This window comes from Dama dama, chromosome 5, assembly GCF_033118175.1.
Source record: "Dama dama isolate Ldn47 chromosome 5, ASM3311817v1, whole genome shotgun sequence".
In the NCBI taxonomy this organism is placed as follows: domain Eukaryota; kingdom Metazoa; phylum Chordata; class Mammalia; order Artiodactyla; family Cervidae; genus Dama; species Dama dama.
This window is the reverse complement of record NC_083685.1, coordinates 47,952,817-47,966,684: the sequence shown is the minus strand read 5'-3', so window position 1 is coordinate 47,966,684 and position 13,868 is coordinate 47,952,817. Positions and strand designations below refer to the sequence as shown.

At 35.5% G+C, this 13,868-nt stretch overlaps 1 protein-coding gene across 1 annotated transcript; it reads right to left on the bottom strand.

Annotated features, from left to right (window-relative positions):
• Window positions 1–8,343: 8,343 nt before the first annotated feature.
• On the bottom strand, window positions 8,344–9,493 carry LOC133055789 (inorganic pyrophosphatase-like). The gene has a single exon (XM_061140893.1). The coding sequence runs from the start codon at window positions 9,418–9,420 to the stop codon at window positions 8,566–8,568; it is 855 nt and encodes a 284-aa protein (XP_060996876.1). The 5' UTR covers window positions 9,421–9,493; the 3' UTR covers window positions 8,344–8,565.
• Between the last annotated feature and the right edge of the window lie 4,375 nt (window positions 9,494–13,868).

The following is a 13,868-nucleotide window of genomic DNA, read 5'->3' as shown; positions in this document are numbered from 1 at the left end:
TCCCCATGTCTTTCTTTCTTTTTCTCTATTCTCTCCTTCTTTCTCTCTATCTCTCTATTTCTGGCTACCTCCTTGGAGCACGGAGGCCCGCTGAGCTCACTTTCTTGCCCGGGCTTCTAAGACCCTCTCGAGAAGGCACACTGCGCCTTCACCCACTCGAGAGGGCGCCCGGTGCCTACGTGCAGCAGCGCGAGCCCTAAGAACAGGGCTCTATCGGCTTTCCGCGTAAACCGGGGGATATCAGCCTCTTTCTCTCTCTTACTCTCCGGAACACCAGGTCCGGTCCATTAAAGGACCAACAAGCGCTATCAGCCTCTCTCTCTCTCTTACTCTCCGGACCACCAGGTTCCGGTCCATTAAAGGACCAACAGGAAATACTCAAAATATCTTAAATATAGACAGGAGTTTTAATAAATTTTTCATTGTAAACATTTGTTTTAGAAATTTTGCTGAATGAAAGTAAAAGACAACATCTGTGTAAATAATAGGGCTAAAATTTTGTTTATTTCAATACTGAAAAAAATAAAATTGATAACATCAACATAACAAAATATAGCAGAATTTGCTCTGACCTTATCTCAATAACTCTGATGAAATTTTTCCTCAATTAAAAGTATTATGTTAGACAAGGAAGAGTCAACTGAAGATTCTATAATTTCAAACTAACCACAAAATGTAACTTTGAAAAATATAGCAGGTAAATTTTTTTAAATGAAGAGACTATTTATAAAAATGTGGCCTTCTGAAAATGGCAATGATAAAGTAATATGGACAAATATAGATGAGACTAATTTAACTATAAGATTTATGCAAAGATAATAATTTTGTTTATGTTTTGTATTAATATTCAGAAAACTGCCATAAACTAGGTTTTAAAATTTGCTTCTATTTAATATGCAATATATTTATATATATGAGATAACTTCTAAGTTTGAAAATAGTTTATTCATAGAAAGTTTAGGCCAATGAATACAAGTCAACAAATTTATAGATCAATAAGTATTTCAAATATTGTATGTTTGAAATTAGTTAATTACTCCATTTTGTTCTTAAAAGTAGCTTCCTATAGGCAATAATTTACTTGTACTTGCCCTACATAAGGGTTTTGAATGATATTTTGTGATTGTCATGCTTGCAAAATGAAAAAAAGCTCTGGTAATCAATAGAAAGTCATTGAATAAGAAAATAGAAGTTTTTTCTCTTTACTAGACAGTAACACTTGATTGCAAGAGTTAATTTATTCCCAATGATTTAAACTTGGTTTCCTGGTGGGAATTCCTTGGTGGTCGAGTGGTTAGAACTTTGTACTTTCACAACTGAGGGCTAGGGTTCAATCCCTAATCTGGGAGCTAAAATCCCATAAGCCGCATGGCACAGCTAAAAAAAAAAAAACAAAAAAAAAACCTTGGTTTTCATTGAACAAGGTGAAGTACTCAAAACTTAAGGCAAAAAAGGCAATAGGAAACATTGTTTCCACTTATTAATAAAATTTGAGATCATATGTCAGTGATTCAGAGGCCACTCAGGAGATCTTAAAACTTGGAGGAAGGTACAAGTAATAATTGCACGTACCTTAGAAAGGCCTGCTGCAGGGTCCAACTTTCACAATGGACTCAGTTCTTCCACTTTAAAAAGCCAAATGAAGGATCAGTGTCAGCAGCAGACACGTTCTAAGAGGCATCACTTTAATTGTATCTGTCACCAGCCATATACACCACAGAGAAGTTATCAGAAAATTAAGCATATTCTTCACTGGGACCAAATTTAGGAGAATGGCTATTTGGTGACTTTACTTACTTGCTCACTTCTGCTTTCAAATACATAGCCCTATTTTCATTTTAAAAAACCCAACATTGATTCAATTCAACTCAATTCAAGATCAGATCTATGATGGTGCATTTGCTAAAATTGGAAGTAAAAGCGTTTTCTCTCCCTAAACCTTAATTCTTCTCACTAATTCAGGCCTTGAAAATTCTTCTCTGAATAAAAAAATTTAGAAGATAAGTAGAAAGAAGATTGGCGATAAGAGCAATAATGTTTATGCATTGTTGAAAATTAGCTCTTGGCTGGATTATAACACAGGTAAAGAGATGAATACACTTGGGACTTGGTGCTGCCTGGAATGGTCATCTTCACAGCAATTACTGAGAAAAAACAATTACACAGAGAGTCAGAGTCCTCTGCTGTATTTTTCTACATATCTATTACCTTATTATGCCTAAGCCACTAGTCCCTGGAGAGATAATGTAATTTTATTGCATACATAAAATATTTTAACCTGGTTCGAACACCACTGTTTTGTAACATAGGGAGAAAAAGCCAACTCTCTGTTAGAAAACATATTTTGTTGCATTTAGGACAAATTGTTAGCATAAAAATCAACAAATATTAAATCATGAAAATCCTTGAGAGTATATTCTCTGACTTCAGGGAGAATTAGGGTAGATTTCAATGCAAAAAAAAAATGAAGATCTTCAAATGTTCGAAATCAGATTGATTATATTCTTTGCAGCCAAAGATGGAGAAGAAAAATACTGTGTATTTTATTAATTCATGAGTTTGTAGAAAATATTTTGAACCAAATAATAATAGAAACATGACATACCCTAAACTTGTGGGCTGTAAAGTTTTTCTCAAAAAGAAATATTGAAACTTCATTTCATATAATAGAAAATAAAATAAAAATAAAGTGTACCACTATAGAAATTAGAAAGTATTGTCTGGTTATACTCAAGAATAGTAAAGATAAAAGCATTAATAAGTGATAGAGAAAACAGTACAACAGAGGTGGACTTTGAAAGGCAAATTTGGAATTTGAGAGGTCTAATAAAATTGAAATACTCCTGGAAAAACTGAGAAAGATCACAAAACTGAGAAAGGCAGAGTAATAAATATCAGAAATTAAAAAAAGGTGATGTCACTCCCTATATGGCAAACATAAAAAAAAAAAATAAATGGTTTAGGAAGAACTTATGATAATAAAATTTTAAATTTATATAAAAGATACATTTCTTAATAAACATAGTTTACCAAAGTGACACATAAAAAAACTGAAAAATCTACCTTGTCCTACATATATATTATATTCATTCAGTATATATATGATCCATATGGAAAAAACCACATGGGCTTTCCAATGATAGCTTCCAAACATCTAAGGAGTCAACATGATCAATCCTACTCAATCCTTAGAATATAATATTAAATATTTTTCAACTTTTTATAAACACCATATAAACCTTTATATCAAAACCTAACAGATTTTATACATGGAATTGGAGAGGGATTTTTCTCAAGACTCTAAATTCTTGAGAAAAATAGTAGTCTGTTTTTTTTCAGACTATCACAAACTTCTTAAAGAATTTTAGCCTACTCTCCTGTATCTTTAACTTTCTGAATTCATATCATCCACAAAACGTGAACACACTGAATTAAGCAGTGTGTATATATAAATATATTATAATCAGATAATTTTGTATCTATTCTAAGAAAGCAAAGACTAAATGTCATTTGAAAGTCAACCATTTAATTTCTCACCGCTTGAAGAGAAGAAACAATAACCGAACAAGAATAGTAGGTGGTGATAATTCAGTTGATTAGAATGAAATAGGGGGATGTGATCAGAACTTCAGTGCAAGAGAACAGAGTATTGTTTGAAATTTAGAAAAAGCCTCCCTGAAGAGGTTATCTTTAAGATAAGATAGCAATAAAGGAAAAGCCTAAGCCACAGGGACATTTGGTGGAAGAACATTCTGTATAGAAGACATAGTTCTTGCACAATTATTTGAAGAGAGAAAAGTCCATCAGTGTTTTTTGTTTTCATCAGCATTTAGAGATACAAATCACTAAAAATTATTTTCTTTGGTGCACATTCTAGTTATAACCCTGATTTTCTTCAGACTATCACAAACTTCTTAAAGAATTTTAGCCTACTCTCCTGTATCCTTAACTTTCATTAACCCAATGCAATGAGTCTTTCTTACCAGTAATTCCATAAAAATTCATACTCAGCATTCATTACTGTGTTCTTATTTATTACCCAGCTATACCAACTTCCTAGGTGATCCCATTCACACATGATAGCACCAGTGAAGACTCTTATATTTCAGCAGCACAGATTCTCTCATCAATGTCAGATTCATCCTTATGATTTCCTAGTAGACTAATGACCTCCTCAATGTTTCATATGCAACTAAAACTCAGAATCTCCTTTACTGAATGCTACTCTTTTCTTATTGTAATGAAGTTGACTTACAATATTGTGTTAGTCCCAGGTAAACAGCAAACTGACTCAATTGTATTTTTCAGATTATTTTCCATTATATGATACTGAATATAGTTCTCTGTGCTGTATGGTAGAGACATGTTCTGTTTTACACGTGTGTGTGTTAGTCGCTCAGTCATGTCCGACTCTTTGTGACCCCATGGGCTGTGGCCACCAGTCTCCTTTGTCCATGGAAGTCTCCAGGCAAGAATGCTGGAGTGGGTAGTCATTCCCTACACCGGGGATCTTCCTGACCCAGGATAAAAACCAGGTCTCCTGAATTGCAGGGAGATTCTTTACCATCTGAGCTACCAGGGAAGCCATTTTATATGTGTAAATATCTGTTAGTTCCATACTCCTGATTTACCCCCTTCCTTCCCCTTTGGAAACCATAAGTTTGTTTTCTATGCCTTTTTTCTTTTCTTTTTTTTTTTGTATATAGATTCATTTGTGTTACTTTTTAGATTCCACAATAAATGATATCATACAATATTTGTCTTTCTCTGACTTCATTTAGTATGATAATTTCTAAGTCCAACTATGATGCTGCAAATGGCAACATTTCATTTATGTTGGAGTAGTATTCCATTATGTATATAAATATGGATGACTCAGCAGTAAAGAATCCACCTGCCAATGCAGGAGACACAGGGGATGCAGGTTCAATCCCTGGATTGAGAAGACCCCTGGAGAAGGAAATGGCAACCCACTCCAGTGTTCTTGCCTGGAAAATCCCATTGACAGAGGAGCTACAGTCTATGGGGGTAGCAAAGAGTCTAACACAACTGAGTGAGCAGGAGCATATATGCTCCATATGTGCTCCATATCTTCTTAAACCCATCATCTGATGATGGACACTTGGATTGTTTCCGTGTCTTGGCTACTGTAAAATAGTGCCTCATGGACACTGGAGTGGATGGTCTTCTTGAATAAGAGTTTTAAACACTGTCTATTTGCCCTGTTTCCTATTTTGTTATGACACTACAAATCACCCAGTTTTTCAGTTCATAAATGTAGGCATCGTTAATATCTCATTCTCCAAAACCACATTTGTGTTCAATTACCAAGTCCCGTCATTACTAATTTGTATGTTTGTGGAAAATTCACTCATTGTTTCCAACTCTGTCCTAGCTGAATCTAATAGACATTGTTTTCTGGATAACAGTCAATCCACCAAATTCAAATAGACCCTTCTCCTATATTGTTTATCCTTACTCTACTCATTCAGAAAAGAAATTCTAATGTAACTTTTTCCTTTAGAAGCTGGATCCTTACCACTCTTTTCAGACCCTCCAAGTTCTCTAAAACTGCTTATCTAACTGTGCTTAGCAGATCTTATCTAATTGTGCTGTTCAAACTCATGTATGCATTAGTCATGCTAGACTAGCTCAGCAAAGTGCTAGATTCATTTGTGTTAGGATCCTTCTTGTGGCTGGAAGATATCCTTGTTTCCTACCAATCAACCAAGCTCTCAACAAGTTTTTTCTAAATCTGGCCCATTCTTTAAGGACCAAGTTAAAACCCCCATACCTCTACCCCTAGGAGGGACATCTGTCTGTCCCGCATTCTCATGGCACCCAGTTCTTCATTTTAACAGTCATCTCATACCACTGTATTTCTGCAATTATGTATCTGCTTTCTCTATTAGGTGAATACATTGATGGCAAAATGGAACCCCTTTGATTTTAATTACTGCTCTATAAAATAACATTTCATACAGTGCCTGGCACTGGAGGACATGCTCATTAAATGAGTAAATGAATGATTTAAACTAATGATTCTATATCTGATACATTCAGCAAAGCACAAAAAAAGGTTACATTACAAATGGACACTAAAGTTTTATTTTTTTAAACATTTAAAAACTTTTGAAATATTTAAAATTTACAGATATGTATAGAAAATATAATTCTCAGTAACTATTTAGATTTAACTCTGCCTTACATAAGATTTATAAATAATAGTGATAATATTATACATTTTAAGTCCTTGTACAACCCATTCACCTCTTTTCCTTCCCATAGGCAATGTTCAGGTTGATGAGTTCCTAACCTATCCATATTTTTATGACTTTATGATATATGTCTGCTGCTGCTGCTGATAAGTCACTTTAGTCGTGTCCAACTCTGTGTGACCCCATAGACGGCAGTCCACCAGGCTCCCCCATCCCTGGGATTCTCCAGGCAAGAACACTGGAGTGGGTTGCCATTTCCTTCTCCAATGCATGAAAGTAAAAAGTGAAAGTGAAGTCGCTCAGTCGTGTCCGACTCTTAGTGACCTCACGGACTGCAGCTTACCAGGCTCCTCTGTCCATGGATTTTCCAGGCAAGAATGCTGGAGTGGGGTGCCATTGCCTTCTCCATGATATATGTCTAGCTATAAATAATACCTTAAATTGAGCTTTTTTGTATTTTAGGTGTCATTAAATATATTTCTAAATGCTTATCTTAATACTTGTTTTTGAGATTCTGATTTGATAATCAGATAATGTAGAACTAATTCATCTTAAATTCTGTATGTTTTTTATTGTGTCAATACATTGTAATTTATTTCCTATTACTTGACTTAAGGATAGAGTTTTGTAATATTAAACAATTATTAATGAACATCTTATTTATGCTTTCACTAATACATGCTTTAAGGGTTTCTCTACTTATAAAAGCTAACATGAGAGTCGACTTACACCTATACATATTTCTAGCATTCATAAATTGCCATCATATCCATTTTCTTAACTGTAAAATAATGCAAAGAATCAGATAGTCTTTGCATTAATGTTCATGTTTCATCTTTCAGTTTCTTCAAAAGTGTTATTAAAAAATTGAACCACAATTGCAAATTTATGGACCTGGTTTTATAATTTGGTTGATGGCTTTTTATGGATATTGAAAATGTATTTCTAAGTACATAGAGATTGAGAATTGATATATTTTCTTTGGAATTTTTCATTTTAAGTAATAACTTTTTTGCTTAATAATATTTTCTGTTTAAAAATCTATTTTGTCTGAAAAATATTACTACTCCAGTTTTTTTCTTTGGTTAAATATATCTTTATAATTTTCTAAAACTTACTTTTAAAATTTACATCTTTATGCTTTGGATGTCTCTGTGGGAGGTTTCTTCCACAGATATTTTAAAAATTAACCAGGGGCTAAGTGGCCAGAAAGATTTTTTTTAACCTGTGAAAGTCTGAAAGGCACATCTATGTGGAGTCTCCCTATGGGGAAATTTCACATTTACTCGAGTTCCAGGGATGTCTGAGATTTTTGATAATTTTCCAGCTACAGGTTTCCACACAATTTGAATGGTGTGAATTCAGATCACTCATTATAAAAGGTACAATCTTGTGGTTCCAAATTATTCCTAGTGATTCTTTTCCTATCCATGGCCCAAGGAGATCTGTTTGCTCCAGCTGTAAGTCCCTCGGCCAAAGGAACACAAGGTTTTTTAGAAGGGAGCTCATTTTCACCCAAGGCTGGCATAGTACTGGTGTAAGAATCTCAGTTTTTAGGAATGATTCTAATACCTATCTGCACTGTTTGAATTTAATAATTGCTAAATACTCTGCAGCAGAGTTTGTTTTTCATCTCCGGTCCCTGGAGATTTTCCTATCTTACTGTGAATTTGTATATATACTGTAAAATATTTTGTTACTATTTGATTGTGCTTTAAGTATGGCAGAGGTTTTGAAACACATGGAAATAAAGGAAGAAAAAACAAATTAGTAGTTAACATTAAAGTGAAATCTGAAAATGACTTACAACAGGGTCCTATCTCATAATTGGCATTCTATACATGTGAAAACATTAAAGAAATTATAGAAAAATTCAAGGTGAGAACAATTAGCAAAGTGCACTTTGACATAAACCCATTTTTGATAATGTCAAACTCATGGAAAAAAATGGAGCTTAACAGTGTCATTATTTTTTAGTGACAGGATATATATAAAGATGATTTTAGAAAGTCATTTTATTTTTTTATTTATTTTTGAAACAAAATAATTTTTATTTCCTAACCCATGGCAAACATATACATCCAATATGTACTTATCTTGCATACTCAGTCACAGATGACTTCCAAACTACAACCGCCTTGATATTTAAGCAGGAACTAAAAGTTACTTTAGCTGACATGACAAATGCTCTTAGATGGATAACGTATGAATATATTGGATTGGTGACAGCAGAATCTGACTGATTATTTCTATAAATTTAAAGCTTGGAAGAGCTACTACTTTGACATCTAACACTTTCCGACAAGCAGGATGCAGCAGTATCAGCTTGTATTCCAGAGAAACTTCCTTAGTTTTTCTGGTGATGGAACCACTTACCCACATCTGTTGGTATTGTGCAGGCAGAGTCACATGGTGGTGGTAAAGCATCCACAATGGCTTTGGCAGCATCAGGATCACACTGGAAGGGGCTCTCAGTCACCGTGGTGTTCATGCAGCTGATTCCTTTTCCATCAGTTTTCTTAGTCACTAATGCTCTCCAGTAGTCATGAGTGCTTTCAATAATGTCAATTGCAAAGTTCTTATCTTTAAATTCTGCATTGAAAGCAAACTCATTCTCAGGTTTTCCATCTGGAACCTTGCACCTCCTAAACCAATCCACAGTAGCTTCCAGGTAGCCAGGTTTCAGCCGCTTGACATCATTAATATCATTATAATTGGCTGCATCAGGATCTTCCACATTAATGGCAATTTCCCCTTCATCAATCATAGCCAGAATGCCCAGAACTTTCACTCTGATAATTTCCCCTCGTGCACACACCTTGCTTCCAATTTCACACACATCAATTGGGTCATTGTCACCACAACAGCCAGTGTGTTTGTCATTGTGTCCTGGGTCTTCCCAAGTCTTAGGGATGGCACCGTAGTTCCAGATACATCCTTTATAAGGGAACAGATTTGCAGCATAACGGAGTTTTCCTTTCTTCACATCTTGCTTAATTGGGTTTAAAGGGTCCTTTGTAGCAATCTCCATTTTTGCATTCGACCAGCACGGCACTTCAACCACCATGTGAAACACTTCCTTATCTGCATAAATTGGAATATCATGAAATGGAGAGATATATTGTCCTTTTTCATTTTTGAGAAAGACTCGGTACTCGAGGGTGAAGGGCGCCGCGCACTCCTCGCTGCTGAAGCCGCTCATCCTGCCGGAGACCAGCCGCCGCCGCCGCCGCCGCTACTGCCACGGAGCTACAAGCCCGCACGCGGTGCCGATACAAGAAGTGAGCTCCGGGCCTGCGCACTGCGGAGACTGGCCGAAAGAATTTCACAATTTGTATGGAAATACAAAAAAACCTCGAATAGCCAAAGTAATCTTGAGAAAGAAGAATGGAACTGGAGGAATCAACCTGCCTGACTTCAGACTCTACTACAAAGCCACAGTCATCAAGACAGTATGGTACTGGCACAAAGACAGAAATATAGATCAATGGAACAGAATAGAAAGCCCAGAGATAAATCCACGAACCTATGGACACCTTATCTTTGACAAAGGAGGCGAGGATATACAATGGAAAAAAGACAACCTCTTTAACAAGTGGTGCTGGGAAAACTGGTCAACCACTTGTAAAAGAATGAAACTAGAACACTTTCTAACACCATACACAAAAATAAACTCAAAATGGATTAAAGATATAAATGTAAGACCAGAAACTATAAAACTCCTAGAGGAGAACATAGGCAAAACACTCTCCGACATAAATCACAGCAAGATCCTCTATGACCCACCTCCCAGAATATTGGAAATAAAAGCAAAACTAAACAAATGGGACCTAATGAAACTTAAAAGCTTTTGCACTACAAAGGAAACTATAAGTAAGGTGAAAAGATAGCCCTCAGATTGGGAGAAAATAATAGCAAATGAGGAAACAGACAAAGGATTAATCTCAAAAATATACAAGCAACTCCTGCAGCTCAATTCCAGAAAAATAAATGACCCAATCAAAAAATGGGCCAAAGAACTAAACAGACATTTCTCCAAAGAAGACATACAGATGGCTAACAAACACATGAAAAGATGCTCAACATCACTCATTATTAGAGAAATGCAAATCAAAACCACAATGAGGTACCATTACACACCAGTCAGGATGGCTGCTATCCAAAAGTCTACAAGCAATAAATGCTGGAGAGGGTGTGGAGAAAAGGGAACCCTCTTACACTGTTGGTGGGAATGCAAACTAGTACAGCCGCTATGGAAAACAGTGTGGAGATTTCTTAAAAAACTGGAAATAGAACTGCCATATGACCCAGCAATCCCACTTCTGGGCATACACACTGAGGAAACCAGATCTGAAAGAGACACGTGCACCCCAATGTCCTGGCTGTTTATAATAGCCAGGACATGGAAGCAACCTAGATGCCCATCAGCAGATGAATGGATAAGGAAGCTGTGGTACATATACACCATGGAATATTACTCAGCCATTAAAAAGAATTCATTTGAATCAGTCCTAATGAGATGGATGAAACTGGAGCCCATTATACAGAGTGAAGTAAGCCAGAAAGATAAAGAACATTACAGCATACTAACACATATATATGGAATTTAGAAAGATGGTAATGATAACCCTATATGCAAAACAGAAAAAGAGACACAGAAATACAGAACAGACTTTTGAACTCTGTGGGAGAATGTGAGGGTGGGATGTTTCAAAAGAACAGCATGTATACTATCTATGGTGAAACAGATCACCAGCCCAGGTGGGATGCATGAGACAAGTGCTCCGGCCTGGTGCACTGGGAAGACCCAGAGGAATCGGGTGGAGAGGGAGGTGGGAGCGGGGATTGGGATGGGGAAGACGTGTAAATCCATGGCTGATTCATATCAATGTATGACAAAACCCACTGAAATGTTGTGAAGTGATTGGCCTCCAACTAATAAAAAAAAATAAAATAAAATAAAAAAACAAACAAACAAAAAACTGACTTGGTAGATAAAGGTTTTAATAGTAGTGGCAGTAAAAAAGAATTGATAAAGTGTTGGTAACACTTGAGAAAATGGTGGCTGATAAAACAGTAGAAGATCAAATGTTGATTACCCTATATGCACCAAGCATTGTGCCAGGTGATTTATGTAGGTTATGATATTCAATATCACCATAACCTTATAACCAAGCTATTGTTCTTATCATTCTGAAAGTGAAGAATATGAATCTCATAGTTTAAATGACATTTAAGATTAGCTAGTAAGTAGCATATGAAGTCTGGTCTTGTGCCCTAAATTTCATTAATTTCATATTTTAGTTGTGTTTTATTAATACTAAATTTAAATAATATAATGTGCATATTATGAAATATTTAGGCATTTGTGAATAAATTTTAACTCATTTTTAACACATCCACCAAAATGATAAAATTATCAAAATAATACAGTATATATTTTAATTCATTACATTCTCATGTTGATATATATATTTTTGATAAAATAAAGAAACTGGAGATACAGAAGACATAGGTATAGGTATAAGTGTAAATAGAAATATAATACATTTAGGGGTCCTTTTAAGTAAGCTTACAATAAGTGTGAATATATAAATCACATTCATATAAGTAATTAAAAAATCTACCAAGACGAGGATCAGCTTTTCTCAAAATCATGTTTCCCTTCAATTCCTTTTTTTTTTTTTACCACTTTTTTTCATTCCTTAAAATGGCAGTCATCACTCACTTCCCTGATCTTTCTGTCACAAATAAGCATAATATAATTAAACTTAAAAAAAAGAATTTCTGACTTAAAGTGAGACACTTTTTAAATTTTTAAAAATTAATCAAGGAAACTATAAGCAAGGTTAAAAGACAGCCTTCAGAATGGGTGAAAATAATAGCAAATGAAGCAACTGACAAAGAATTAATCTCAAAAATATATAAGCAACTCCTGCAGCTCAATTCCAGAAAAATAAATGACCCAATCAAAAAATGGGCCAAAGAACTAAACAGACATTTCTCCAAAGAAGACATACAAATGGCTAACAAACACATGCAAAGATGCTCAACATCACTCATTATCAGAGAAATGCAAATCAAAACCACAATGAGCAACCATTACATGCCAGTCAGGATGGCTGCTATCCAAAAGTCTACAAGCAATAAATGCTGGAGAGGGTGTGGAGAAAAGGGAACCCTCTTACACTGTTGGTGGGAATGCAAACTAGTACAGCCACTATGGAGAACAGTGTGGAGATTTCTTAAAAAACTGGAAATAGAACTGCCATATGACCCAGCAATCCCACTGTGGGACATACACACCAAGGAAACCAGAATGAAAAGAGACACGTGCACCCCAATGTTCATCACAGCACTGTTTATAATAGCCAGGACATGGAAGCAACCTAGATGCCCATCAGCAGACGAATGGATAAGGAAGCTGTGGTACATATACACCATGGAATATTACTCAGCCATTAAAAAGAATTCATTATGGATTCTTTTGGATGGATGAAACTGGAGCCCATTATACAGAGTGAAGTAAGCCAGAAAGATAAAGATCAATACAGTATACTAATGCATATATATGGAATTTAGAAAGATGGTAATGATAACCCTATATGCAAAACAGAAAAAGAGACACAGATGTACAGAACAGACTTTTGGACTCTGTGGGAGCAGGTGAGGGTGGGATGTTTTGAGAGAACAGCATCGAAACCTGTATATTATCAAGGGTGAAACAGATCACCGGCCCAGCTGGATGCATGAGACAAGTGCTCAGGGCTGGTGCACTGGGAAGACCCAGAGGGGCAAGGTGGGGAGGGAGGTGGGAGGGGGAATCAGGGTGGGGAATACATGTAAATCCATGGCTGATTCATGTCAATGTATGGCAAAAACCACTACAATATTGTAAAGTAATTAGCCTCCAACCAATAAAAATGAATGGAAAAAATAAAAAATTTAAAAATAAAAAATAAAAATAAGTAAAAAGATAAATTAAAAAAAATAAAAATTAATCATATTTAATTATTAGTGACATCATTAATAATAGTATATAACATATAATTTATAATACATATACTAATTAGCATTATAAATTATTAGTGATTTAAATTACCTCATTTTAAGCCTCTATGTTACACACACTATTTCATTTTAGAAAATAAATAAGAAAGATTCTTATTAATAATATATAGATTACTCTTCTTCAGTTTACTGAATCACATATCATCTACTACAGGATTATAAGGGCTTCCCTGATGGCTCAGTGGTAAAGAATCTGCCTGCCAATGCAGGAGATGTGTGTTCAATCCCTGGGTCAGGAAGATTACCAGAGAAGGAAATGGCAACTCACTACAGTATTCTGGCCTGGGAAATCCCATGGACAAAGGAGCCTTGTGGGTACAGTCCACTGGGTCACAGTCAGACATGACTTAGCAACTAAACAACAATGAGAGCAACAACAGGATTACAAAGACAGTGATGGATGAGGTGCTTTCTGTCTCAGCCTAAGTTACCCAGAAAACAGAGTCTGAGGCAAAGTTACAAAGTTTTAAACTCATTGCTAAAGAACTGGGGAAGTTCTTTAATCCTGGGGAAACAAGAATGATGGAAACATAAGGCAAGCAGGAAGGAAATCAATATGAGGAAAACAATACAAGTTTG

Bases quoted from the DNA above. Each gene is read 5' to 3' on its own strand.
- LOC133055789 (XM_061140893.1), bottom strand. From the start codon at position 9,420: ATGAGCGGCTTCAGCAGCGAGGAGTGCGCGGCGCCCTTCACCCTCGAG.